Source organism: Betta splendens, chromosome 15, assembly GCF_900634795.4.
Source record: "Betta splendens chromosome 15, fBetSpl5.4, whole genome shotgun sequence".
Classification (NCBI taxonomy): domain Eukaryota; kingdom Metazoa; phylum Chordata; class Actinopteri; order Anabantiformes; family Osphronemidae; genus Betta; species Betta splendens.
Window position 1 is genome coordinate 9,088,328 of NC_040895.2, and position 26,932 is coordinate 9,115,259.

The 26,932-nt window shown below is 46.5% G+C and overlaps 3 protein-coding genes across 4 annotated transcripts in view; 1 reads left to right on the forward strand and 2 right to left on the reverse strand.

The window, feature by feature from the left end:
• The first annotated feature begins 74 nt into the window (after positions 1–74).
• LOC114870522 (zinc finger CCCH domain-containing protein 6) lies at positions 75–7,595 on the forward strand. Of its 2 annotated transcripts, none has more exons than XM_029175303.3 (12): positions 75–364; positions 2,152–2,383; positions 2,488–2,610; positions 2,691–2,931; positions 3,064–3,200; positions 3,319–3,444; positions 3,537–3,651; positions 3,776–3,885; positions 3,983–4,206; positions 4,286–4,680; positions 4,770–4,958; positions 5,045–7,595. In XM_029175303.3, exons 1-12 carry the CDS (start codon positions 315–317, stop codon positions 6,496–6,498), a joined length of 3,396 nt encoding a protein of 1,131 aa, XP_029031136.1. In that variant the 5' UTR covers positions 75–314; the 3' UTR covers positions 6,499–7,595. The 2 variants fall into 2 exon arrangements, with proteins under 2 accessions (XP_029031136.1, XP_029031134.1); XM_029175301.3 differs by having other exon boundaries at positions 76–566.
• A 6-nt stretch (positions 7,596–7,601) lies between these two features.
• Positions 7,602–13,379, reverse strand: LOC114870559 (uncharacterized). Its single transcript, XM_029175377.3, has 6 exons — positions 12,790–13,379; positions 8,783–12,702; positions 8,521–8,700; positions 8,248–8,420; positions 8,046–8,163; positions 7,602–7,942 (listed from the first exon to the last, which is right to left on the reverse strand). The coding sequence occupies exons 2-6, from the start codon at positions 12,029–12,031 to the stop codon at positions 7,745–7,747; spliced, it is 3,918 nt and encodes a 1,305-aa protein (XP_029031210.2). The 5' UTR covers positions 12,032–12,702; positions 12,790–13,379; the 3' UTR covers positions 7,602–7,744.
• A 72-nt stretch (positions 13,380–13,451) lies between these two features.
• Positions 13,452–26,932, reverse strand: part of itga9 (integrin, alpha 9) — a 32,551-nt gene continuing 19,070 nt past the window's right edge. Inside the window, exons 16-28 of the mRNA XM_029175304.3 lie at positions 26,327–26,479; positions 25,806–25,882; positions 25,314–25,461; positions 22,565–22,651; positions 22,314–22,393; positions 22,107–22,190; positions 21,664–21,772; positions 21,452–21,559; positions 20,153–20,278; positions 19,943–20,062; positions 19,777–19,872; positions 17,423–17,542; positions 13,452–15,500 (exon numbers count right to left, since the gene is read on the reverse strand). Of these exons, the coding sequence (XP_029031137.1) occupies positions 15,402–15,500; positions 17,423–17,542; positions 19,777–19,872; positions 19,943–20,062; positions 20,153–20,278; positions 21,452–21,559; positions 21,664–21,772; positions 22,107–22,190; positions 22,314–22,393; positions 22,565–22,651; positions 25,314–25,461; positions 25,806–25,882; positions 26,327–26,479 (1,407 nt within the window). The 3' untranslated portion in view covers positions 13,452–15,401. The remainder of the gene's footprint in view (positions 15,501–17,422; positions 17,543–19,776; positions 19,873–19,942; positions 20,063–20,152; positions 20,279–21,451; positions 21,560–21,663; positions 21,773–22,106; positions 22,191–22,313; positions 22,394–22,564; positions 22,652–25,313; positions 25,462–25,805; positions 25,883–26,326; positions 26,480–26,932) is intronic.

Here is a 26,932-nt window from a genome sequence, read left to right on the forward strand (position 1 = left end):
GCTTCCTTTTGTGCGCGCGACGTAAGACCAATAACTAATGAGAACTCGCTACGTTCAAGTTAGATTGATCCAGACAGCACTATAAATACGTGGAGGGCTACATAGTCGGAGAATGTGCTGCAGAACTCAGAAGCCATTTTGGGATGATGTCCCTGTTGAGAAATCCTATGAAGATGCTGAAATCAACGAACATGGTTACATTTCTGTCTGTTCCTCCCTCCGTCTCCTCTCTTTCACCATGGCAGCTGTCAACCGACGGGACATTAGCAAAGCGGGGTATCAAGCTGTGCTCACAGAGTTAAAACGTCATTGATATGAAAGAGGAGGGTGTCTGTTCACTGTCTCTGTCGAGACATGTAACACCGTGAGTTTTTTCCAGTCTCAAATCTTCCAGCATCTCTCACAACCCAACGTCTCCTTTGAGTGACTGATTAATTCACTCTTGTGCCGGAGAGAGAAGGGAGGCAGATCCGTTTTCCAATGGCTTCTGTGAGCCTTGTTTCCAGTCCCCCAGCCCCCGTTCTTGACAAAAACATGACAGACTCTGAGCTTGCAGGGGATGAAAGGTCGAGTAACATTCTTATGCAATTCTTAATACGCTCATCTGTGCAGTTGCAGTGCTGTGGGTCTACATGCTTGTGTTAAATGTTTTCTTTTTTAACCATGATTTGCGGGATATAGAAATCTTGCCACGGTTTTCCCCCCTCAAAAATATTTGCATGCCTCTTCAGTGCAGTTGATTCACGCTGTCCAAACTGTCTTATTTCCCATCACCGCGTCGACAGGACTCATTCATGGTCATTTACGTGCTAAATAGCGGACCTCATCGTTTGTGTTGTTGTGGTACTGAGATGGATTTATGGTGTCATTGTTGCCATCTGCAGGAGACTATGCAAATTACTGTGACGTACATGGCACGCCCATTCGTTTGTGCTCCCCCTGTCGGTCAGCGGGTAGTACTGCAGTCAGTTCACTCAGGGTGTGCTATCCATAGGTTAAGTTAGGCCTGTGTCCATGTGAGTGGGTAGATAGCGCAAACAAAGGGTTTGATATTTCCATCAATTACTTCCTCTGGTGATTATGTCAACCAAAAGAGCAACAGCCATCTGTTTGAATGTTTGGAAAGAAACTTGGCTTGCTTACTTTACCTTCCTTGCTGTTATGAGTTTATTCTTACAGATCTAGACCACTACTTTAAGTTAGGTCAGATTAATCATGGAGCATCCTGACAGGGACACCAGGAAGGATTGGTGCGATTGCACTATTTAAGATCTCACTTGGAATGTCTAGTTTAATAAATGCATACATGTAGACAGTTTTGATGCCTGTGCACCATTCTGCACACTAGGCTTACACGTGTTACCAATCTGCAGTCAGGTATTCCAACAGAAATATGAAAATGGAAACAGATAGTTATCCATTTTTCCATAATTACATTCAAAATATTTCATTTGGCAAAACTTGTTACTTTGAATCTTGAGGTCGCTGCTGTTTTAACTGGACTAGACGTGAAGTTTAAGTAGAGTATCGGACGTTTGTGGAGGGTGTCAGGTTGAAGCCTTGTATGTTAAGGGAAAAGGTGTTAGTTGGGGGCCCTACTTTCCCATTTCCTGGTGTTTTTCTTTCCTGTGATTTTATCTGATCTCTTCTTTTAAAGCTGCTGCCATAACATTGTAGAGAATAACAAGGATGAAATTGTGATAGATATTATTGTTATACTTTAATAGGGAAATGTTTTCTTTGCACAGGCACACAAAAATTTAAATATATATGAATTATAGTCGCTGGTCAGGCATGTTCTGAAAAGCTTTAGTAGTATATCAAAAATATATTTATTGTCCTGAGTGTTGCAAACAATAGAAATACACAAATTCATCCCAGCCTTATTTGAAACAGTAAATGCACATTATTATTTTTTAACGTTACCTTCACTGCATTAACCAATTGGTATCTTTAATGAAATGTTTAAAACATTGAAAGTAATAAATGCTTTTCATTTGGCATCTTAAAATGGGGTGGTTTTAAAATGATTTGTAGACATTTGTATGACAAAATGTTTGACAAGAAATGAAAACCTAACCTTGAATTATTATGAACTACTGTGATTAAACCTTTATAGTTATAGTTAAAATGCTGTTTTCTATTTATTAGAGAGGACGGCGAATTGGAAGATGGAGAAATAGATGATGAAGGCATTGGAATTGAGGAGGAAAACAAAGAAGTTGCAGAGGTAATTGAAGACAAAGAGAACGGGAAGGAAAAGGAGAAAGAAAAGGAGAAAACAAAAGAGAAAGAAGAAAAGACTCACAGGCACTCCAGGAAAAGATCTAAGAAGACCAGAGAGAAGAGGAGGTCTAAAAGGAGGAGGCGTGATAGACAGAAGGTACTACTATATTTGTTATTATCTTGTACTGCTTCTGAACTTAGGACATTCATGTAAGCCAGTTTCATCTTTTATTCACTTTAATGATGTGTTCTTCTCTTCAGCACCACTCGCCTTCTAGCAGCTCCAGTTCTGACAGTTACGACTCAGACTATGACCGACTAGAAAGACCCAAACACAGGAAGAGCCAAGGATCTGGGCGCGACAACGACGGCCAGTCCTCTCAGGTGAGTACCTCACACCTCCTGCTGGTGGCTAGTATTCATATTAATATTACTGTGTGACATCTTTCTCTTTGACCTTTCAGCATGGGTGGGATTCAAAGGGAAGCCATAGCAACACACGCAAGTCTCCGCCTCAAAAGAGCGGTGACTTTGAAAAATACAGTGACTACAGTGAGGACAAGTTTGACTATGATGAAGAGGAGGATGATTACGAAGTTGATGAGTATCAGTCAAAAGGCTCAGCCTCCCCAAGTCAAGGAAGGGGGCGCCATGTTAAAGACCACATGAAGAGAGGAAGCATGAGAGGGATGAAGCAACAACAGTGTATGGATAAGCCTTCAAATTCAGACACATTTCATGTAGAATAATACAGTGAATGATGACCAAAGAGCCAATCTAAGGCAAAGTTTTGTTATGCATGCAACTTGATCACTTCTTTCAAAATTCATTTTTTAGTTGGGCAGAGGGGAAGAGGCAGAGGCAGTGGACCGGGAAGGGGACGTGGGATGCAGAAGATGAACAAGAAGATGAAGGGCAAACCATGGGGAGGACGTGGACGAGGTCGGGCAGGAGACCAGGGCATGGAAGACATGGTATGACCCCTGAAATGGAGAGGCTTTGACTGTTAGTTCTTGATGAGACTCACAATAATTTAGTAAAATAAAATTTTGCATTGTACTGTAATAAAAGCTTGTTTATGTTGTTTCACAGGAGGGAAAACATTCTGGCTATCAGAAGAAGCGACCAATTATGAGCAAAGAGTTTATTAATCAGCACACAGTTGAGCACAATGGTCGATACATCTGCAAGTATTTTTTGGAAGGTCGATGCATCAAGGTACAGTTACCACCGTGTCCTTTTATTTATTTTCACTATTTAAGCTGATTTATTTGTAAACTGAAAGTTTTTATGGTTTGGTTTCCATGCAGGGGGAACAGTGCAAGTTTGAACACGAGCTTGTTATACCAGATAAGAAAAAGGAGCTTTGTAAATTTTACCTCCAGGGATACTGCAGCAAAGGAGATAACTGCATTTACATGCACAATATCCTTCATTAATGACAAATGTGATTCATTACGTTTGTGTAATCTTGTCACGTAATTAACCGAGATGCCATTAAAAGCTAAAATCCCATTAATCCGCCATGTTCTTTAACCTCTTGTTGCACATGAATATCCGTGTAAGTTCTTTCATACTGGAGCCAAGTGTTATCAAGGGGACAACTGCAAGTTCTCCCATGAGGCTTTGACTGATGTGACCAAAGAGCTGCTTGATAAGGTGGAGGCCTTGATTTTTAACATGCCTTTACCAGAGTTTCTCAGCAGCATTAATGACCAGCATTTATCTTACTGCTTCTCTCTGATTAATATGTCAGATAATTAATACGGAGGAGGAGATCGCCCGTGAAGACGAGTTGGAGCTGGAGGATTTGAGGAAGCAGGGTATCGCCCCACTACCTAAGCCTCCACCAGGGGTGGGCCTGCTGCCCACTCCTGGTCAGAGCAGCCCCTCCGATGGCCATGGGGGAAAGAAGATCCCCTCGCTCTTTGAAATCAAGGTTAAACCTACGGTGGACTTGGCGCACAAAATTGCTTTGGGGTGAGCAAAATAATCTTTAATAAAAGTAAACTAAGCTGTTGAAGCTTATACATACTTAACTTTACGCTTTTTTCTTCAGTGGCTCCAACTACTCACAGAATCAAGGTGAGGGCACCAGTCAGTTTAGTGGTGGCTCAGAGGAGATGCAGAGTGGAGCCATGCTGCATTCAGGCCCTTCCGGTGCTTCTGTTCCTCCTCCTGGATCGCCTGGTTCCATGGGGCATCTGAGCGGCCCACCTATGCCTCAGAGCCCCTCTGGACAGAACACACCACACGGATTTCCAATGCAGCCACCAGTTTCTTCTGGTCAGCCCTTCAATGGAAGTAGACCTAATATGAATATGCAGAGGCCACCCCCTCCTGGGCCAGATCTACAGATGCTGCAAAATATTATTCCTTTTTCATCGTCTGGTCAGAATTCAGCAGAGCTCTTCAGCAGCTTCCTTCGGAACCAACTCACAGGCCAGCAAGGAGGTGTGTATTGTTTACACAGTAGGATTGTGACCTTATAAACATTTCTGAAATTGCTACATTACGCCTATTTTATTTTACTTCCGATGTAGGAGATTCTGGTGCGGGTTTTATGCAGAACTTCCAGCAGCACATGGGTGCAGAGGCACAGTTGCAGTCCTTACCACCAGCAGTGCAGAAAGCCATCTTATTACACTTGACACAGCAACAACAAGAGTCACAGGCACCGGGGACTGAGCCACAGAGGGCAGAGATTCAGGATGATAACAAAGCCAGCAGAGGTAAATGCTCAGACAGGCGAAGCAGATAAGTTCAAGTTTAATAGATACAAATAAAAATAAGAATCAATAAATGTTATATTTTACAGATGAAACTACAAGCTGGTACTCCAGTGATGAGGAAGATGGAAGCTGTGTTGCTTCCCTCCTTAAATCTCTAAAACAGCACAGAGAGACGCACCAATCTCACTCCAGCACCCAACAGGCTTCCACCATGGCTCTACCACTGGGGGACCCAAGACTAGTGAAGGACAGGGCCCCAGCCAGCGACCCGCGTGTGAAGCCAGACGCTCCACACAGACCCTGCGAGGTGAAAAGCGAGGCAGCTGCAGATCCCCGGCTCTCCAGGGACCCCAGGAAGATGAGGCCAGTGGAGCCGAGTTCCTCTCGTCAGCAAGCCCACCCTGCTCCTCAGAGGCCTTCTGCAGCGGAGGAGGAGGACGAAGGGGAAAGGGAGCTCAGAGACAGAGCCGTTCCCATACCGCTTGACGCCAGCCCCGGTGCGGTGCTGCGAGACCCTCGTTGCCAGTTAAAGCAGTTCAGCCACATTCGTGTGGACATCCTGCTCCAACGGCCTGCCTTTGCTCAGACTGTTGTGTGGGCCCCTGAGGACCTCATTCCCTCCCTGGTGCCCAAACAAGAACACTCCATCAATCTGCCCCTTCCGCCACTAATTGCTGATGCGCAAATGAACCGAGCAAACCAGCCCGACCACCCCCCCGTCTCTAGTCCCCCACTATCTGACCCCAGACTGGCAGCTGCACGTTTGAAGGAACGTATGAGTCGAGTGACCTCTGGGTGTCTAGAATCTCGATCCTCCTCTGACAGACCAGTCGATCCCCGCCAGCAAAAGACTCTGGATCCCAGACTTAAGCGTACAGGAAGCCTGGACTCTAGGCTTCTTGGGCAAAAAGAGGCCCCCTCTGGGGGTGGAGTTGTTGACCCCAGACTACACAAGTCCAGTTCAGCTTCCCATTCTGCTCGAGCAAAGCCAGAGCCTGAGAGACTGCCACCATATGCCCCTCGTCTGGCATCTTCAGGTGGCGGGTTGGAAAGTCCCACTACAATACTTGGGGGCATCAGTCTGTACGATCCACGTTCTCAAACAGAGCAGGCTCAGAAAGCGCATGAAGAGCCTCCTAAGAAGGGTGGGATTCTGAAACACCCTGCTAAGAAAGACACTACACGGTCGCCAACACTTTCACCAACACAGTCTTCTGAAGAACCCAAAAGCACAGACATTGCCTCAGATGAGGTCCCACCTCCCGGTTCCCCCACAAAACCTCCAATCTCACCTGTTAAACCACCTGCCGTTCACAACCTCCCCATCCAGGCACTAGCTGGGTTAATCCGACCACAGTACAGTGACCCCAGGCAGGCCAAAACGGGAGGCCAGGGCTCTGCTGGAGCACAGGAGGAGGCAGAGGAGAAGAAGGAGCAGGAGGAGGAACCAAAACAAGAGTCTGAGGAGGAGGAAGATGACAGAACACTTAAAGATGTGTTCAAAACATTTGATCCCACTGCTTCCCCTTTTTGTCAGTAGACATGAAACGTTGCATTAGCAAAGTAGTAAAGTAGTTAGCAAAGTAGTGTTTGTTAATGTTTATTCAGCTTTACATGAGTCTATTTATTTCTGTAAATAAATTATCCTGTATAAAATATTATAGCTACACACATTTCATTGTGGGGATAGAAGAAGAGGTTGAATGGACAGATAGGTCACACATATGATACATGTGCACATATATTCATGCAGTGTTGTAGTAAGATCTTTTATCATTGTGTTCTGAGTGACCAGAAGCAATGTTACTTACGGACTGACTCATGTATTGTTCCTTTAACTCAGCCACTGTTATACAAATCCCCTTGGCTAGGGTTTTATGTCTACATGTAAGAAACCTTTATGTTTGTACTCACTTTTATATTAAGGGATTTTTTTCATATGGAGTCAGCAGACGTTTTCGTACACATTTCTACTACACCCAGACTGGAGTTTGTGACATGTGGCTCACATGTCCGTGTGCTGGAGTTCAGATGGCAGGTGTCTGTTCATCCGTTCTTTATCGACAGCTGTTCCATTTGACATGTTTCAAAATAAAGCTCTGTACCGTGCAACGAGCATCAGAACAGAACACCTCCTGCTTGTATCAGATCCCATGTTTTTGTACACTGTTGGACTGTTTTCACTTTAAGTGGCTTAAATACGAAAAGAAGAATGTTACGTTGTAATGGTGCGGTAAGAACACTCACCCTCTAAATCGCTCATAAGCAACATTTCATTTGTCTATTTTCAAAACAAATATTAAATATGAAACTGCTGGTAGATTACATGTGTGTTACCACTTTTACTAGGAAGTTCATTCTTATTGGACTTTTCTGTGTCTTTAAACTAAGTTACTCCTTTTGGCTGAAATTAAGCTGTTTTGGATTTTTATTGATTTTTGTAATTCATTGTAAATTCTTTTATATCACGTACAGTGTGTTTTTGAGTGTTATAATGAATAATGTTTTGTTTTTGACAGTCGGTGGTTATTGGTTGTAATAATACTGTATAACATTTTAATAACACATATTTCCATCATATTTCTGTGATTTTATTATGAATATGTGAAATAAAGATGAAAAATATCAACAATTTTACTTTGGAATCAACCAATAAGTTGTCTCCCTACAGTTATCGTTTGCTGTGCTTTCATATGAACTATTAGCTTCAGGAAAAGCTAATAGTTCTGCTATTAGCTTTTCTGGTCGTTCACATTGGTGAAAGGACTTCAGGTAGGTCGGTCTGGTTACTTGTAGCTGTCGTGCACAATTGGTGGGGCAAGACTGGGTGCAACAGGGTGCAGGGACGTTTTTCTCAAGCCCAGCTCGTCCGTCTCAGGGTTGGACGTCTGCTGGGCTCGATGGATCTCCAGCTTTCTCTTCCACTGGAAACACAGAGCTGTGGCCTCTGCACCGTCGGAGTTTGGCTCAGGCTGCTTCAAACCCTAAAATACAGCAAGGTGTAAAACAGTTTGAGCTATATCATACATAAAATGAAGGGTTTTCCACTACATTATGAGATACACATATTTATGGCGCTGTCTTTACTGTTATACAGGCTGTCTCTGCTGCATGAACCCCTCGCAAGACTGTCTGGAGCAGATTCTGTGCGTTTTTCACGAGGATCTCATCAGATGATTTACACCCAGGTGTTACAGCATTGACGCTAAAAACAGCAAACGAACCTTGCTTTAGGTTCCAATTCTCAATGTAAGCATGAATATGAATTTATACCAGGCTGATGAGTGACCTGGAGATAATGTTGAGCTGGTTGGTGATCGTGAGTATCTGATCAACAACGAGGGACAGTTCAACCGCACACTGTTTATCCAGGCAGTGGTTGGCAATCACTCTGATGAACTGAGTCACTGACTGGGACTTTAACATCACGTCTTTGGCTGCCGTGACAAATGCGTCTTTATTCTGAAAAACAGTATTAATAACAATAATAATGATTGTGCATATTTGTGGCTGGAAATATGGAGCGAACCCGAGACAAGTAAACCCGGTAGGTGGTCCCCACCAGTATCGGGCCTTTCTTCCTTAAGTACTGGGTCATGGAACATATGGTGTCGGCCATCTTCCTGGTCACCTGGACAATTCTGTTGTCTTTGGGATCCCAGCTGTCACTTTCTTGCTTTAGGAAAAGTGAGGTGTAGGTTAGCGAAGACGCTTCCCTGTATGCACTGGAGCCCAAAACACCCTGAAAGACAAATGAGCGCATGACTTAATATGACTCTTATTGTGATTGATCTGTAGCATATTTTGAATCATGAGATACTGACCTGAGCTCTTTCTGTGCACACGTTTGCTTCTGCAGCATGTTTGCTCTCAGCTTCAGCTTTCTGCCACGGTATGATTATTGTGTCAGAAGGACATCCTGCCTCTCTGTTTATAGAAGGCGCTGCAGCCATCTCTGTGCTGTTGTCAGGCGTTCTCCCTTGAAGCCCGGCCTTGATGTGCTCTTTAGCCTCCGGGTGAATCCCGTCCTGCTTCCCGATCTCCTCCACCACGTAGTGCGCTTTGGCCGACCAGCACTGAATGCGCACATCCAGGCTGAGTGTGTCGCAAACGTAATGAGTCTCCACCACGAGCCTGGCCCTGCTGATGACATCTGAGATCTGAAAGGTCAGGTGATCGTTGATAGACCTCAGGTTAGAACGGGCACGTGGGTCGCGGACGTAGTTCAGGCAGTCCTCGACTTTCTGGGTCGACGATTTGACATTTTCAAGAAGCCTTTCAGCTGCATTTTTGAATTTCTGCTCCAAATCTTCAAAGTTGCTGTCTGAGTGTTGAGCAGCCAAATGAGCCAGACTGACCAATTCTTCAAGCGATGTGTCATAATCCTGGTTTGCTTTGCTTAAGTGAGCAGAAAGAACTCTAATGTTAATGAACAGGTGTCGCTGAAGGAACTCGGCCTTTGCCAGCTCTGTCACATCTGGCATTTTGTCCAGCTCTTCTGAGGCTTTAAGGCAGGCGTCAGTGAGCGTTTTCAACTCATCCTGGTACCGCGTCAACAGTTTGGATTTGTAAGCACTTCTGCAATTCAGGCTCGTGAGCCTCGCTGCCTCCTGGATTCGAAGCGAGTTCTCCGCCAAAACTGACAGCTGCTTCTGAGGAGTCAAATGATTAATTGCCATTGAGGTCCCCAAAATCTTATCCAGAGAATTCAGCAGAGTCTCAATGGAGAGACCCCAGAGGATGCAGAGGCCCTCTAGTTGATCTACCTGTCCCTGCGAGGTGAAGAACTCAACCAGATACTTTGTGTTGTTCTGGGCTTTGTTGAGTTTGCTATGTAAAACACTGAATGTTTCCTGAACGGCGCTTTGTAAAGGTATATCAGATGATGTCAAGAGCTGGACCACGTCCGTACATAACCTTGTTACTTCATTTAGATGTTGCGTGACCGTGTCTGCCTTCGTTGGTGTGCTTCCTTGCAGCTCACTGTAAATAGCATGATACCAGTTTCCAGCTACCGGCAGTAAAACCTTCCGGATGTTCTTAATCAGGTCAGTGAGCTTCGTGCTATATTTGTAGATGGCCTCCGTAGTCTTGGCGGAGCCCATCGCTGTCTCCTGAGCTGCCTGAACGAGCAGCGGAGTCACTGACACCAGCTCTGCTCGAAAGCCTTCCAGCGTTTGACGGTCAACCGCGTCCACAATGGCCGAGGCGTCCTTTGCGGCTTGAGCGTAACAGTTGGACAGCTCCAGAACGCCAGTGCAGGCCCGGTTGAGCGCCGTCACATCTTTCCCTTTAGTCACACTCACAACTTCATACAGCAGGGGCAAAAGGTTAAATTCAAGAGGCCTGTGGAGCAGCTCGGGCACCGGGGAGACAGGTGGGAGCGCTAAATCACCGCCGTCATATTTACGAGCCAGTTCCGCTTCTATGATTTCCTCATCTAGAGGTATCTTCTCATGTTCAGTATGAGAATCTCTCTCCATAACATCCAAAACAGAAGCATCAGAGCCTTTTACGGTACACGCCTTCCTCCTTTCACAGGTGTCTTTGGCCGGCGAACCGGGCCGTGAGGTTTCAGGCTGACGTGCCCTTTGTCGCAGCGGGCTCAGAAGATGCGGATGCTGCCGGCCGTCCAGTCCTTCTCTTAGTACTTTGAAATCCTGAATGGCGGCAGAAACAGTGTCCGAAAAGGCGGAATATACCTCCACGTTCAGAGTGGACCCTGAAAGCATGTGTCTAACTGACTCAATCGCCCTGGCCTGAGATGACTGGACCTGTCTGAGCAGGACCAAGAGGCCGTTCCTGTAGATGGGGTTGTCGCTTCTGTCCAGGTGTCCCCTCACAGACTGGACCACCAGCTTCATGTGGCAAATCAGGTTTGTGCCGTGTCGGAGGAACAGCTCGTAGCTCTGCTCTCTGTACGCTGCGTCGCATCCTCGACGGTCGTTGATGAGCTCGTTGATCGCAACGCTGGTGAACTCCCTCACGTCCAGCACGTCACTGGCAGCTTCCTGAAGTTGGCCGCTCTCCTCCTCCCATTTCTGACAGGCCTCACGGAGCGCTTGGACGGTTTGCACCGAATTGTCTGACAGTTCCAGCGAGAGAGCTGCCATTTGACCTCTGAGTCTCTTCAGACTCGCTCGTGAGTTTTCAACGCTCTCCAAACTCTTTGCATCAACGGTCACAGCTGAGACAAACTTTGCAAGTTGGATTATTCTGTCAGCAGATGATATGACATCCTCAACTAGTGGCTGGATAAAGATCAGATCTACTGTTGTAGAGGAATCTGCACCCAGGATCGGTTTCACTGCATTTAAGAGTTCGTCAAATGTTGACGATGCTGTAATAAATGTGTCCAGCACTTGGTAAAGAACAGCGGTCGCCAAGGTGTCGTCAAGCATTTGGATCTGCTGCCTCAGCGATGAGCACGTTTTCTCAAGGCTATGATCAGGATCATCTGAGGACCTGAAAATCCCTTTCAGTTCTGACCAGAATTGTAGGATGTACCGACAATGACCCACCATGCTTTGTTGAAACTCTCTACGAGAGGAGTTTGCCACAACCATGCAATGGAACACGAGATCTCTCACCGTGCTATCGAAGGTGCCGTCTTGGACTGAGGAAGTGGTGAAACAAAGAAGTTTCTGCAACAAACTGTTCCTCTTCCCCGTGTAATACCCACAAGGACCCAGTGACCCAAAGGGACACTGACCTTGCAAGGTTTTGACAATTTCACCCACCGTGCTCTGTACTTTGTCCAGAATGTACCGCTTGGCTGCCTGCCCCTGCTCATTGGCCGGGTGTGTGATGGTCGTGCACATGGCAGTGTGCAACATGGAGATGCACTTCCTCAGGGTGTCTAGCGAGTCGAGAAGCCGCTCTGCTTGTCTGGAATCCTGTAAAGAATGGGCCCTGTCCACCGTCAGACTGTTGAGGAGAAGCAAAGCCTCGGAAAACACCTGGAACGATCTGAGGAGAGCCTTGACGTCCGAGGAGGATCCGAGTTCAGAGAGGCTCTCCAACACCCGATCAGCCGCAGATACAACTCTCCTGACAACAGCATCATCGTCCATTAGCAGAGCCTGGAAGCAGAGGCAAGATAGTTAGTTGCTACCTTTGAGCAGTTCATAGTTTTCCTTTACACCTATTGGTTGAATGGGCTTCATTGGGTCAAACAAGCACGTCAGGATAATTTAAATTGTTATCTGCAACAACACTGGAAGTTGTTGAACCCCGAAGGCTGAAAGACCATGTGCAAACATCTGATCTAGTCCAGGTGTAGAATTCAAAGCAACCATCATCCGTCTCTTGTAGTATTTCCATTTAGGGTAACTTCAGCTGCACAAGAAGCATCTGCAGCTTTTAAAGATGAATCTCTTGGAAGCTTCAAGTGCTTTTCATCACTCACCGTCTGGCTTCAGACAAAGCGATCATTCCTTTCTCCTTATGTATTTTTAAAAAGGGTAATATTTTATCATTTGTGCTTTCCCCTCCCTAATACCCTTGCAGACATCTTTAACCAGGAGAAAAAAACTCCTGTTTTACTTTGACTACTGCCAGGAAGACGCTCTGTGTAGCAGTGACGAGTTCCTCTCTGTGTTCAGCTACGTTGGACTGGATGCTGAGTTTCTGGGCCGCCAGCAGCACGTGTTTTCCAGAAACAGTGAGCGACTCCAGCAGTGACGACGTCTCCGCGTGTAAGGGTTCATCCTCTGTGTCATTGATTTGCCTGGACGGAAAGAGCCTGACACATCATTACAAATGTCAGTCTTTAACGTTTTTAACATATATTTGTTTGCATTTCATATTTTTTCAGTCAGTAACTACATACCTAGAGGCCACGTCTGCCATGTCTGCGGTAGCCACAGCCACGGCCTGAGCTGCCTCCTCCAGCTGGCTGAACTGCTCCGGTTCCTCCACGCTGTCACAGAGGAGCACCAGGAGGCACAAATGACTAGCGATGGGTGCAACCACCTGCTCCACCGAAGCAGTCCTGATCAGTCCATAATCAAACAGGGAGGACATGGTTAGCAACCTGCAGCTCAAGTCTTACTGGAGTGTTCCCTTTGCTTTTGGAGAAACTGTATGTATAATTAATTGGACGCTACAGAGAAGCGTCTGCTTAGTGAGTGTTTCATAGCAACTGATATCACGTGGCCAGGAACGCACAACCTCATCACGTAGAGAGTAATTAGATGCCTATTGGAGCATTGTCTGACCAACGGAGCAAAACTCATTTATATTTAATTCACAATGATGAAGCAGTAAAAGCACCTTCTCAGAAAAACCTGAGACCATGAGAATTAATGAATTAATAAAACTCCCTTTTAAAAGCCTGTCTAAGATACCAGATATTTTCAGGAACTTTGAATGTGTTTTTTCCAGTTTTAGAACCAAACAGCCAGCAGAGAGCACCACACTCCACCAAAACGTGAGGGAGAACATGACTTCAGCAGATTCACTGGACAGAAAGAAGCATACGGAGCCATGAGATTTCACCCTAAGATTTATCAACAGATAAATACACAGCTCCAACATGACTTTAAACATCAAAGACACAGCACACTATAATGGAAATAATATTCAGTGACAGTAGTATGCTCCACATAGGATGATTACCGGTGCCAAAATAACAAGGAAAGAAAAATATAACCATCACAGTTATAATTTACCAGAAAAAATTAAAAACATCAAGTGTGGCTTCCTCTGCATACATGTATGACATCAGCTCAACAGAAGCAGAGGGAGGATGTGAATGTGTGCAGCAAGCGCCTTCGTGCCAGTGGAATCTAATGGTAACATAAAGTGTTTCAGATAAAAAACATATCCAAACAGAACGATAACGAGCCAAGCAATCATGTGAACCATAAAGTGTCTTAAAGTCTAGTTTCTGTTCTTTGGCATTGCACGTTTCAACGTGACCCACAAGTCACGATGAAAAGGGTTTCATCTTTAAATACTCTTGATTTGTTTTGCTATAGTTCATTAAAATGGTCCAATACATTCTTCAAAGCCTTTTTTGATGGGTATACTGTATTTAATATGAAACTTTATTCAATGTGTTCTGCAAATGTTCAATCGAGGCCAGCATTTGAAACCTTTTGAGTAAATATTTGACTTGAATAGTGGCAGGTTTTCAGGGTGCTGACATTCCTCCATGTTGGCCTGAGCTTTTCCCATGAGCCCCACAGAGCTTGTTTATGTGTAGTGATGGAGTGCAGCACATTCCCACCTATTCTTAGGCATTACTCATGCTGTGGGGCGCTGTAAATGACTGTAGGTGGACTCCCGTCATGGACACTAGTAAATCTCATATTTCACAATAAAACCTAATGCCTATTAACATAACGGTAACATGAAATACAGTCTTCTTGGTCTTGGAAATGGATCACGACCAGGTCTTGTCACGTACAGTGAGTTTCCTACTAAACAGCATCAAATCATACGTTACATCCACTTATATCACCCGCTGTACATATGAGCAGAATGAATGGAATGCTACTGTTAACCATGAGTTTTATGGTATAATTTAAAGCACATCTTCTCCATATTAAGTGAGGATAACTAAAGAAGCATTGCAAATAAGGAGCAATGCAGAACCCTTGCCACTGATCAGCACAACTTGATCAACTAGAACAACATTGCGGGACTTTCAGAGTCAACTCAGAAATAGCAGTGGATGACATTAGGACACAGCATTTTAATCATTGTGTGCGTGGGAGCAAAACTGAATTAGCCTTTAGATGATTTTCTTTGCGAGGGAGGAAAAGTCAGATGTGTAAAACAGATATTCATAGGTTGGAAATAGCAAAAGAAATACAATCTTTCACCCCCAGGAAGAACTGAATATACACACAACTCCAATCAAATACTATACAGGTCATATCTTTGGCATAGAAATGAAAGTTATGAAGCCAAAGTACTCATTTTTATCAAACATCAGTGCTTTTAGAAAAACATACTTCAGATACAGTATGTTTATAATGGCCTTCAAAACCTCATCTCTTCTCGATGCCCAGTTTTATACAATATGGCTTAAAGTGTAGGTATAAAAATAAATTTGCTATGTAACATAGCCCTGAGGGTTTTGTTGTCCACCAGTATTTATGCCGTCTCCACATCCCAGCACGGACGTGGGTCTCCATCAGTGTCCCTTCCCCGATGCCTCGGAGTTGCCTCCTTTGAGATTAGCTGAATTCCACAGCAAGTGTCCTCTGGCATACCACGCTGTCACCTCAGAAGCCTGTTTCCTGGACCCCCACCCACAAAAAATATCAAGTCTCCAAAAAATATGGAGAATATTCTTCTCTTCCACATATGGAAGACTGAAGGGCCTGGTGCCACTGGGGTGGCCGGGCCTGCAAGACCCCTTGCTATTGGATCCCTCCCGATCCAATCCCTAATCTCATTGGCTCCTCTGGGGCCCCCGGTGTGAGTCCTGTATCAGTGATTCTTTTCCATCCAGTCCCAGCTTTCATCGCTGTCCTTTCTGTTCTTTTCAGCCTCGATGATCTCTCGGTAGCGGCGACGGAAGAAACCCATCTGTGAACAAGCAGGGCAAACACAAATGCTCATAGTAAGACGGTCAAGTTATTATCTCAGGTCTGTCACAGTTTACTGAAGGTAATGCACAGATGTTTCCTCTTGTTTGTTTTATCACTCTTCTTTAAATTCCACAGCTATATTGGCATTAGTGAGCTTCCAATTAGATTATCATCACATCCTCATGTTGCATTGTTTGTTGAATTAGGTTTGCTTAGCTAAATTAACTAGCTGTTGGCTGCGGGGGTCACATTTCTGTACAGATGTGCTTTCCTTCTTCTCATCTAACTCTTGGTGAGAAAACAAACAAGCAGACAGAATCTAATCCTAATGTGGTGGGAAATTTAAAACATATGTTGGTCATAATTAAACAAAACAATGACACCAATTTAAATAATGTGGATGACATCAGTTAGCCAGTTAGTTAGTTAATTAGTTAGTTAGTACAATATAACTCCAACCCTCCATTTATTGGATAATTCAGAGATCCTTTTGTTTATGTTGTCATGTGTATGCCAAAGATTCCTAATATTGTTTGCCTGCACAATGATTCCTTTAATGTGATTAATGTGTTATAAATTCTTATACAGTAATACTAAAAAAAGCTCTGTTGGAAGCTGTTGTATTTTTTGGACTTATCTAAAGAAGAACAATGCACACTAATCATTGTGCTAATGCTGCCTTTAGGGGCAGTCTGGCACATAAGGCTTATGGGTTGGAAGTGCAGAAAACCGAGTGAGGGCCATTATGAGTACAGTACATTACATTACTTCATATTCATGAGGCTTGATGACAACATTAAGTTGCAGGGAATGTTTTTAAAGCAACAAATCTGCATTTGTTTTACACGGCTCGTAAATAGAGCAGATGAATGTCAGGAGTGACTTTGAATGTACCACCATTAACTTAATTTATTTGAAACACACCCTTCTTTCATGTGCATTACTGCAAAAATAACATTATTTTACCAAGTAAAAATCCAGCCATTGACGCCACTTTGATGGATTATGGATTTTACTTAAAAATATACACGTATACAAGTTAAAAAAAAAGCATGACTGTGAGGTCATGTAGGAAATCAATTTAAGACATCATGGCAAAGTACTGCTTTAAAGACGTGTACGTAAATGTATAGAAAATAAAAAGTTGAACCTCATAAAATCACCGACGTGGATAAAAGAACTTTGAGGATTTTCCCTGGCAAACGTCTGTTGTGCCTTTAGGAACGTAACTCTGTATTATTGTTTAAAAATAATTGACCTATAATAGGAACCTATCAGGTGTTACGTATATAAGGTCATGTGAAAGGTTGGCAGAAGCTGTGGAACCGTGCGGTGTGTGTAAACAAAGCAGCAATGCTGGGATGCTGCCGGACTCACTACGACTCCATTCATTTATGTGCGTTTGGCTACTGAGGTTTATTGATACAAACCTGCACTCTCCTCAGGCATTTCCTGAAAAGAGCAATACAGGACATGTGCTGCTCTTGTAAGTGGGGTTTATTTTGGCAAGAGCTGAAGACCTGGGGAGGGGGGGGAAATCTATCCCAGCACCAACATTCCAAGGTTCCGATGTGGCGTTCCCGGCGGATAATGAAGCAACGCACAAGAAAAGGAGTTTTGTGCTAACACGGCCTCTTTAGATTTGTCTTTCATGTTAGTGGTACGGTGCGAATTATTGTCCACTCTGTGATTTGTCCCTCTCACGAGCAAGCCCTCACCCCCACCTCCTCCTCTGCCTCCAGCTGTCTCTGCACAACTGGAAACTCTGTTGATACCTAATCACTGTTGAACGCAGGGCTTCTGGTTGTGAACACTGGAGTTTGTTATCACAGCCCTGTTCGCTGTTGTCTTTATAGAGAAGCATCGGAGGGAGAACCGCTATGTCAGTCTGAGCAAAGATGGATTCTGTGTGTGGATTACCTTCCAGAGCAGCACAGCTAACAGCAGAAAGATGAGGATTCCCACCAGCAGACTGATGGCAATGATCCAGCCCACTACGTAACCCCTGGGCTCCTGACTGTGGAGAGCCTCGAACATCAGCTGAAACACAGCAACACTTCAGTCACACACTGCATTAAGTCATGCACCGCTGCTGATGCAATCTGGAGCAACAATAACAACCAGACACAGCCGCTGTCAGAGGGACCACAATGACCATCACGCAGCGGACAACTCCACGTTCTATCCATCACTCAACATGCACAAATAATACAGATCAATGAACATAAGAAATCGGCCAAGTCTAGATATAACACTGATAGAAACACAATGGCAAATGATTTGAGCAGTGACCGGTGCAGCACAAACTGGACATTTTGTGCTGAAGAAACTCTTTTCGCTCACATAGTGAACATTTTTGGCCCCGGCCGCAGCAGCACAGCTGTTCAGCACCAGCAGCAACGTCAGTCTGTGCGACGGCGAACAACTTACAGCTTTGGTGATTTACTCCTCGTTAACTTGCTGACAAGCTAAACTAATGCAGTGAACATTCTCTCTGCTAACCATCAGCGTGCTGTGAACATACGGTAGCAGCACAGTGAAGGCAACAGCCTCAGAAAACAGCTTCACAGCCGCAGACTCTGAATCTGGACTCGGACTCAGTCTTGGTATTCAACACAAGACGTTGTTTTTGCACAATGCAAGAGTTTCATATTGTTTGTCATATTGTACTGTTCATTAAATGTCTTTGTTTTAATGCCAACAAATATTCATCGTATTAGATCAGTGCAATTCAAAGTAATACATCATCCACTCCCTCCGTCAGTTTGAGCCTCATGCCTTAACGACCACTTGAAGTCCAGACTGAGCCTAATGCTGAGATTTATCTTTTCTGGGAAGCTTGGAGTTTGGCTCCACAGTAAATAACAAGCTATTTAGGATGCTGAGCATGACATAGGAAAAAGCTACACTGCTACATAATCTGTCAGTTCACTAGACTGCAGCAGAAATAGAAGTTTGTGATTCTAATCAAGTTAACAAACAAAAGAAGTGCTTTTATTTGACATTATGACATTATGATGTTATATCAGCTCAGACATAATAAAATTCTGTCTTACTACTGTAAGAAGCTGCTTTGATGCTCTTTGAACTTCTGTGCATGCAATTTCCTACAGTTACTTTGATCACTTGAATGGATTTGAACTTTAAACTTTACCCAGTTAAAAAGAAATAAAACATTCCATAACCACAGCTCAGCCTGCTTTAATTGTAGCACAGAAACAATACATTCAGTAACATCAGATAATAGTTTTTTTTATTACATGTGTAATGTGTTCCTGCAGACTATCCTGCATGGGACCATCTGTAACCAGACTGAGCCACACCTCTGCTCACGGCACTGCTTCTCCCTCAGGCTTTCAACGCGAACGTGCCACGAGACGCCAAAATGTGAGCCCAGACAAAACCAAGTGCACAAGTGGAGCTTGTGTTTGATTTTCTTGAAGACCGATCTGCCTGTCGAATACTTTCCCACATTAACACCTCCCCCTGGCTCCAACTCTGGAATCCGACTGTTGCTTCGCATGCCGGGCAAAAAAGATGAAAGCTCGCCGACGTCGACTCTCCTAATTCAACTCGTGCAATTGGTTCATGGTGGGAAATTCATTCACTTCAGCTCCTGTGATGCCAAGTTTGTAACTAACCATATTTAGCTGGGTTTGTTGTACATACAGTCCCGGGGCCACAAATTACACTGCAGTGTGTACTCTAGGAAGCAATGATCCCGAGGGAAAAGGCAACTCTGTTTACTAAAACTCAGAGTGGTATTAGTCGCTGGAAAGAGCACACTCGCTAAGTGCAGAAGGAGTGGAGTGCTCCAGACACGTTTATATTGGGCCCCGGGTCGGCGGGTCTGCAGACCGGCCCCGACTGTAATCGTTTCAGCGAGGCCACTGCGAGGGCGCTGGACGCTCCATTTAATCATCACATCTGATCTGTGGGCCCATTTAATCACTCAGCGAAGGGCGGCGGGGGGAAGGGCCCGTCCTTGAGCGCAGCTGAGGACCCTGACATCAGCCCACAGGAGTGCCACCGGGCTGTAAACCTACAGGCCCCAGCTGTTCCCTCATATGCGCTCTAAACAATACAGAGCGGGGAGCGTCTCACCACGACATCATCGACTACGCATCGAGAGCTAAATATAAACAGTATAAACATAAGGATTATTTATATGACTTCAGCTGAGCCGACGAGCATGCGATCTGCCGCGGTGCCACAGAGCAAGGCTTAACATCAGTCTGGGCGGCCGATGCGTTCACTGTGTGTGCTGTACTCACAGAAATGTCCTCCGGCAGGCCCTTGGGAACCTCCACAGCCCTGTCGCTCACTTGCACGCTGCCCCTTGCCACAAACTGGATCACAGAGGAACTATCCTGTGGGAGGACGAGGGTTGGATTATTTTACTTTGCACCTAAATCAGCAAATGTCTGACGTGTTTCCTACCTTCTTGAGAATTTCAGTGTTAAGTAGAAGTTTTATGTCTATGCTCAGGGCTTCCTCTTTCAACTGCGGACCCAGGGTGCAGGAGATTGTCATACACGCTCTTCCAGGACGGTCACAGTCCTTTTAAAAAGGAGGTGGGAGAGATGTTCAAAACATAAGTATTCTCACAGGGAATGAGTGAACTCAGACATGTGAGGGCTGCATATTTACCAAGACTTTGCGCCCGGATTTGGTGAAGAAGGCAAATATGGAGTGGAAGATGCTCTCTCGGTCCTGGGGGACGGTGCACGGGCTCGGGTTCCTGTGAGGGGTGCAGTTCCCCCGACCGTCGGCCACCTGCGGAGGAGAACGAATGTTTTGACTCTGACTGCGTATAAAATCGTATCTAACGAACACAAGGTCAACATATACAACACGGGGGCGGATGCGTGTTTGCCAGGATGTGGAGGAGAGCGGGAGGCTTGACATGTTTTATGTGGCACACACACGTCTGTTTGTCTGACTTTAAAAATGTGGGAACAAGCACTCGTCGCCTTAACGAGCCCGATCACGTTATTGTTCAGGCGTTTTCAAGGCCCACAGGAAGCTCTCCCCAACAAGGAGCCGGCCCCCCTCCCAGGCAGATTTCCCATATGGAGTGATTTAGTGCCCGGCCCCCAGGGAACACTTCCCCTTTCCCCTCCGCTCAGTCCAACCTGAAGCTCTCAAGGTGAAAATCTCCCCCAGCCTCCCTCATTGTCTGCCTTTACGACTGTACTTTCTCACGTCCCGTGCTTCTGCCGCCATGGCTGGCGTGAAGATTAATAGTCAGCACAAGCTTTAAGCCGGCGAAATTCGGAATTGTCACAATAAATAATGAGAATTGAGGGATTTTGGCCAGAAAAACCAGAACATATGGCGCAGCCGTCTGGAACTTCTATATCACGTCCAAACAATTGCAGGTCTGTGTGTAATGTAAGAATATCTGGCTATAAAACATAAGCGCGAGTGTCCAGTGCCACCGGCAGCACACAGTGGTGCAGTGTTTATGACGTGCTCCACGCTGGGGATGGTACGAGGCGGTAGCCCGCTCCGCAGGTGTCCCATTCCCATTTTCGTGCAAGCCGCCTGATCCCCTGAAAGTGATTCCAGATGGTGGTGAAGGGTGGGATACACGTAGTGGACCCCACCCACCATTCACAGTAAATACAGTTAACAGCTACCTATATGAGGGGGGCAACGCAAGGGTTAAGAAAACATTTTAACCCAGCGGGGGGATTGCTTTTCTTTGCCTAAATGGGAGATGTTGTGAGACAAAATGGTTGAATAGTTTCAGTAGCAACGTCAACACTTTTGCTTCCGTGCTGCCGGGGCCACGACAGGAAGCCCACCAGCTCCGACGCCACGAGGTGGAAACAAGAAGCAGCCATGACCCGCGGACTCTAAGCGCGGCCGCACGCAGGTGAATAAACTAATAAATTAGGATTCGGAGTGGATGAATGATGTGGACAGAGCGCCGCTGGAATTCACCTGAGATTCGACGGCGTGGAACATGTCGGCGCCGCTGCCAGCCAGCCGGTTGGGTATTCTGATGTCCACGGTGGAGCCAGGCAGCCTGCTGGGCCCCTTGTTTATGGCCTGGAAGCACATCACACAGACAGACGGAGATGGAGAAAAGGCCCTGAACACACGGCGCAGCGTGAAAACAGCGAGAGCCCGAGAGCTCTTTGTGCTCACGGCACCTGGAAGGTGAGGTTGAGCGGCTGGAAGCTGCACTCCATGTCCTCCAGCTGGACGAAGCGCGAGGGGTCGATGGAGTTCCCGTACACGAAGGAGGTCGGGGTCACCACCCTGCAGACAGCAGCCACAATGAGTTAAAACCAGCTTCACCCACAGCTGTGGCTCCAGTCGGGCAGCGGAGTTTGTTCTCTAGCAGGTCACACATGAGTCAGATGTGCCCGGTTTCTGCTGGAACCTCCCTCACAGTTACAGTCACACAGGCCTCTTATCACATGGCAGAGTCGGGGCAGATTTGAGCCGTTTCACGTCTCGCTCCCCTGTCTGTCAGCAGAGATAAGGCTCAGACAAAGCACCCGATCGCCCCCCCCATCCGACGGATGAGCGGTCACGGCTCCCTTTGAGGCTCCGTTAGTAATGACTCCACTGTTACGGGTGTGTGTCTTACCCTGTAATGACTGTGTCAGTCTCATGAACCAGAGGGACGGACAGATCCAGACTGTTGTCCGACAGCTTGTGCTCAGGATTGGCGCTACCAAAAGCCAAGGAACATGTTATGCAGTTAAAAATAACACAAAAGTTACTTCCAAAATCAATAAATATACATAGTGGTGTTAGTCGCACATGTATTAAAGTGTGACTCCTAAAAACGTACCTTTTAGCTTGAACTAAAAACTGCAGGGTGTCATTTTCGCCAGACAGCTGGCTGGTGTCAAAAATCACTGCAAAATGATACTGGAGGAAAAAAAGAGAACAAGCCAAGGAGTTACTCAAAGTTCAGCTATTATTCTGTGTGATCTCAACCCTTTTTTCATGGAAAAATGCAGTTTGTGCACAGATGAGCTTTGCTTTACTGAGATTTGACTTGTACTGTGCTGTATGTGTTCCCCCCTCGCTTCCAGCTACCTTAGTCTGTGCTCGCATGAAGGGAAATCCCACGCTGCATCTGAGGAAGTCCAACTCAACGAGTCCACACGAGATCCCCTTCTCTTCCTGCAGGGAGAGGATGAGAGGGGCTGATGAAGACAGACGGACAGACTGGAGGCGGCGTGGGTGACACTCATGGAGACAGACGACCCCGGGAGGAAGACACGCTAGACAAGATGGCGGATGTCACAGGGAACGGCAGCAGGTACAGGACCCTCCCCCAAAACAGACACACACCTGACAACAGTTAGTCCCAGATGAGATGAAAGCTCCCTGTTGGACTCCTGTGTGTAAAATAATAGGCTTTCAAATCTTATTGAAGTTCCAAACTAGGTTAAATGAAGAATGCACAGAGCGGTGATGGCACACGCGCACACACCACACGCACGCACACACACACACACACACACACACACACACACACACACACACACACACACACACACACACACACACACACACACACACACACACACACACACACACACACACACACAGCGGGTGGGTAATGGGACAACCTCCAGGCTGCATGTTTGGAAGCTTGTCTAAACAATACGGAGCTTCACCGGCTGCGCTGTGTAAACACTCGGGCCTCGACCCTGAGCGGAGCAGGAATTCTTTTAGTGAGAGTTCATCGCAGGGCTGTCATCTGAGCCTCAAGAGCAGGCAGAGATACCTGTGATGAAGAGAAGAGGAGTTGGACGGCTGCTCCTGGAACTTTTAGCACTGGGCTGAGGATAAATGGTCCGCATTCAACATCAACTCAGCCTGAGCCTGTTTTTGTAATATGCTTCCAAATGTGATACACAAATTAGGTGTGGAGGTCGTCTGCGCTGACATATTTAAACGTAGACGTCCAACCCCGTCTGATCCGCCCTCCAATCCCCCTTACTCAGCAGATCGTCGGTGCATCTTCATTAGACAAGCAGCTGTGCCCTGCTGGCTTTGAAGAGGGGGTGGGGACCCCGGGCCACTGGCAATGATGGAATTTCCTCTGCTTCCTGTATCCCTCGGTGCCGCTGTGCAAACAGCGCTCGTCCCTCGGGGCTGGGCAGGATCGGGGAAGTCGGCCTGTTTACCCCTCAGCCGCCTGCCAGCGCTTGACAGAGAGCAGAACAGAGGAGCGACGGCGTCTGTTTGCTCAGCACCTCTTCACTTTCTTTTCGCTGGTCTTTCTCTGGCAGGAGCAAATACACACTGAGGCGGCTCTGCCGTTTGTGAAATAAACACCGCTGGGATAGTTTACCCGGCTTTAGTGTCAATGGAAGCGTCTAATAGAGCGGTAGATCAGTGGATGACAATACACAGGAGGCCCATTTTCTACCTGCTCCATACATCGACGTCTCCGCTCCCTCTGGTGCGTGTGAGTTTGGCTCCATCTTGTTCTGTCTTCTCCAAATAGATGTCATCAGCTGCGTTCTATTCTCTGAACAAGTATGAATATTGAGGTGTTCCCTTCGATTTTCTTGGTGTGCAAAGCGGCATCTGACAGCCAAGAACACCAGTGGGTCATTTGTTCTTACTGTGGCAGCAAAGGCCCAAGGAAACTCACAGCTTCACACATGGATGGCATCCAGGAGTGATATGGAACGTGCTCTCAATGTGGGAGTGTCGATACAAAAAGTGTATGATTAGCAAAAATGTCTTTGAATAATGAGAGAAAATATGTTTGCTCATGTTAAAGGATTCGTTCTTGTTGAGTGTGAAGTGTTTTTAAACGAGCCGCCATTTTTCTTTCGGGGGTGTTTTGTTGAGTTTGGAGATCTTTATAAATGGTTACGTTGTTTTTTTCGGACAAATCTTATTTCAAGGCTGGACTGTGTCATGTCTAAATTCTTATTATCCAAGAGAACTTTACTGCGCACAATACCACAACAGGACCTTGAAGGAAAAAAGAGCCCTAATCGACTGCTCAAGCATTCGAGAGATAACCAACGAAAACACAGAAGCCGGTCCAGCAGCCTCTGAGTCGCATGGGAGCGGAGGCGGCGCTCCTGAAACGGCTGCGTTCTGACAGCTTGTGTTGCAAGAACAACAGAGCGCTGCAGAGAACACCAACGGAGACCCCCCCCTCCCCCCTCCCAAACGCGCAGGGAGTAGGGTTCACGCTCGGAGCAGGCTGGGGAGGCTCAGGACCTGACTCTCTGTCCTCCCTCACGCCGCCCACTTCCTGCTCCGCCGCGACTCCATCGGGTTCCTGAGCCCAACGCGGCTCCGCGGCTGCCGGTCAGCCGATATCAGCTCATATCAGCCTGCGTTATTAGATTAGCCGTGGAGGTCACGCTCCTGCGGCGCGCACGCTGCTTAAATGGGATTTCAGCCGCGGTGAGGTTTGAAATCGTGTCACAGCTTTGGTGCGTTGCATAGATGCAAATGCAGTATGAGCATGATGTCTCTGATGGAGGACACGAGCGGAGGCAGAGGTGACCTATGTTAAATCCATGCGTGCAGCGGTGCTGAGGAAACTCTCTGAGGATGAACGTGGGTCGGCCGCGGGTGGAGATCCATTTAACAGAACACTGAGTGATCAAATCTGATCATCTGCCTTTTTCTAAGCGTCACTGCTCAGTTCTCCTGACATGTAATCGGTCTGAAATAGTAAATACATACTGTCTGCATCCAATGTGGCTGTGTAGCATTTCAGCTTCTGCTTCACAGCGACAGGAAAGAAATAAACACGTGTGAAATAACTAAACAAGCAGCAGAAAATTCAAGAGCTACAACCGACCTTCTGCCAGAAGTTGATGTAAAAGACGTCTCTGGAGAAGTTGAAGTAGATGTTGGTGTCGTAGGCGTCGTCTCCGGCGTTGGAGATGGTCAGATTCAAAGACACGTTTCTCACGCCGCCAAGGGCCAAATGGGGCTTCACGTGCAGCCTATCAGGGACAACGTTAACAACGGATGTCAGACACAAACAAACTTCGTGTGGCATCTGCAGAACAGAAGGCGAAGCAACTAAACGTTGATTTGGAAGCTTTTACTTTAAAACCCAGGCAAACAATGAGACGCGCTGGTAACCAGGACAAACACGAGCTGTCACTACGGCGAACGGAGCAGGAGACAGGGAACTCCCTGAGCATGGAAAAACATATGGACGCCCTCCAAGCATGCGTCATGGCTTCACCGCCCACACCCACACGGCTATGACGTCAGCCGGCCTCCGCCTGCTCGCCCTCACAAGTGCCGCGCATGGCTAAAATGGCCGGTCAAAGGCTTTTACCCAGAGAGCAGCAGTTTCCCGTGGAGCCTCAGGTCTGCGGCGCAGTCGTCCGACAGGCAGTTCTTCTCAAACCAGGTCTGAGGAGGAAACAGAGAAGTACACAGTTGACATGAGCTCATCCTGTGCAGGCACTGAACACACCGGCTCCACGTTCAGACTAGGGGGCAGTGTTGTGTTGTTGCTGACGCCATTCAACAGACGAGGCCCCGGCTCAGACTTAAACTGCGTCTGATCTCCCCTTTTAATCAGCCAGGACTTATTGTTTGGTGTAAATCACGAAAGGAAACTCCAGTCAAGCGGTGAGGCTGCACGTTACGCTGACGGGCGTCAGATAAACGGGTTCTGTAGGTGCTGAAGGATGCAAATCACGAAGGGCAGACAGTGGGGAAACACATGTGGGGCAGGTCAAGGGTGACGGTAAAGAAAATAAATCAATCAGACTTTTTGGATCCCACTCAAGAAAAAGCGAACACGGAACACACACAAGAACAAGCTGATTGTAGCGTGAATCTTTATCCTACCTCGTTCCTGACGGCGATCTTGCCTCCTTTCCTCCAGCGGAGCACTGGGGTGAGCGCCGGCAGGTCCCGCTCCTGGTGTCCCGCCACCGCGTGCCTCCCGAGGCTGTAGGCGGCCTCGAACGCGATGGCTGTGAACACGTCCTTCACGTCCTTCTGCAGAGAGCACAAACCACACGGCGTCTCTCTCACCTCAGGCCTCAACCTCGCAGCAAAGAGCGTCGCCATGGTTACGGCGACCGAACATCTTTCTCCTATTTACGCTTGGTGCGGACGCCGATGATGATGCAGATTATCCCATGGATGCACTGTTACTGAGCCAAAGATCCAGGGAGATGGAAGCATGCCGATAAACCACCAAACCCTCTTAATTGGTTTTAATGAATGGGTGACAATAATGTCATTAATTAGCACGTCTAGTACAGTAATAATAAAGCAACCACAGAGTCAATAGCCCCCTTTTTGTCACTGAAAGCCATCTTTGCGTGTCAGAGGCCACGAAGTGTTTGATTTGGCATCGTGCTTGGAAACAGTGTAGACCGAATGAAAACAGGCCTAAATGTGACCAGATCCCGTGTCCTTATTTGCCGAGTGCTGAACGTTGTACAT

Coding starts and splice junctions, on each gene's coding strand:
- LOC114870522 (XM_029175301.3), top strand. CDS start 481: ATGGCTTCTGTGAGCCTTGTTTCCAGTCCCCCAGCCCCCGTTCTTGAC. Junction 2,384..2,487: donor GGAGGCGTGATAGACAGAAG/GTACTACTATAT, acceptor TCTTCTCTTCAG/CACCACTCGCCTTCTAGCAG. Junction 2,611..2,690: donor ACGACGGCCAGTCCTCTCAG/GTGAGTACCTCA, acceptor TTGACCTTTCAG/CATGGGTGGGATTCAAAGGG.
- LOC114870559 (XM_029175377.3), bottom strand. CDS start 12,031: ATGGACGATGATGCTGTTGTCAGGAGAGTTGTATCTGCGGCTGATCGG. Junction 8,421..8,520: donor GGAAGAAAGGCCCGATACTG/GTGGGGACCACC, acceptor ACTGTTTTTCAG/AATAAAGACGCATTTGTCAC. Junction 7,943..8,045: donor CAGAGACAGCCTGTATAACA/GTAAAGACAGCG, acceptor GCTGTATTTTAG/GGTTTGAAGCAGCCTGAGCC.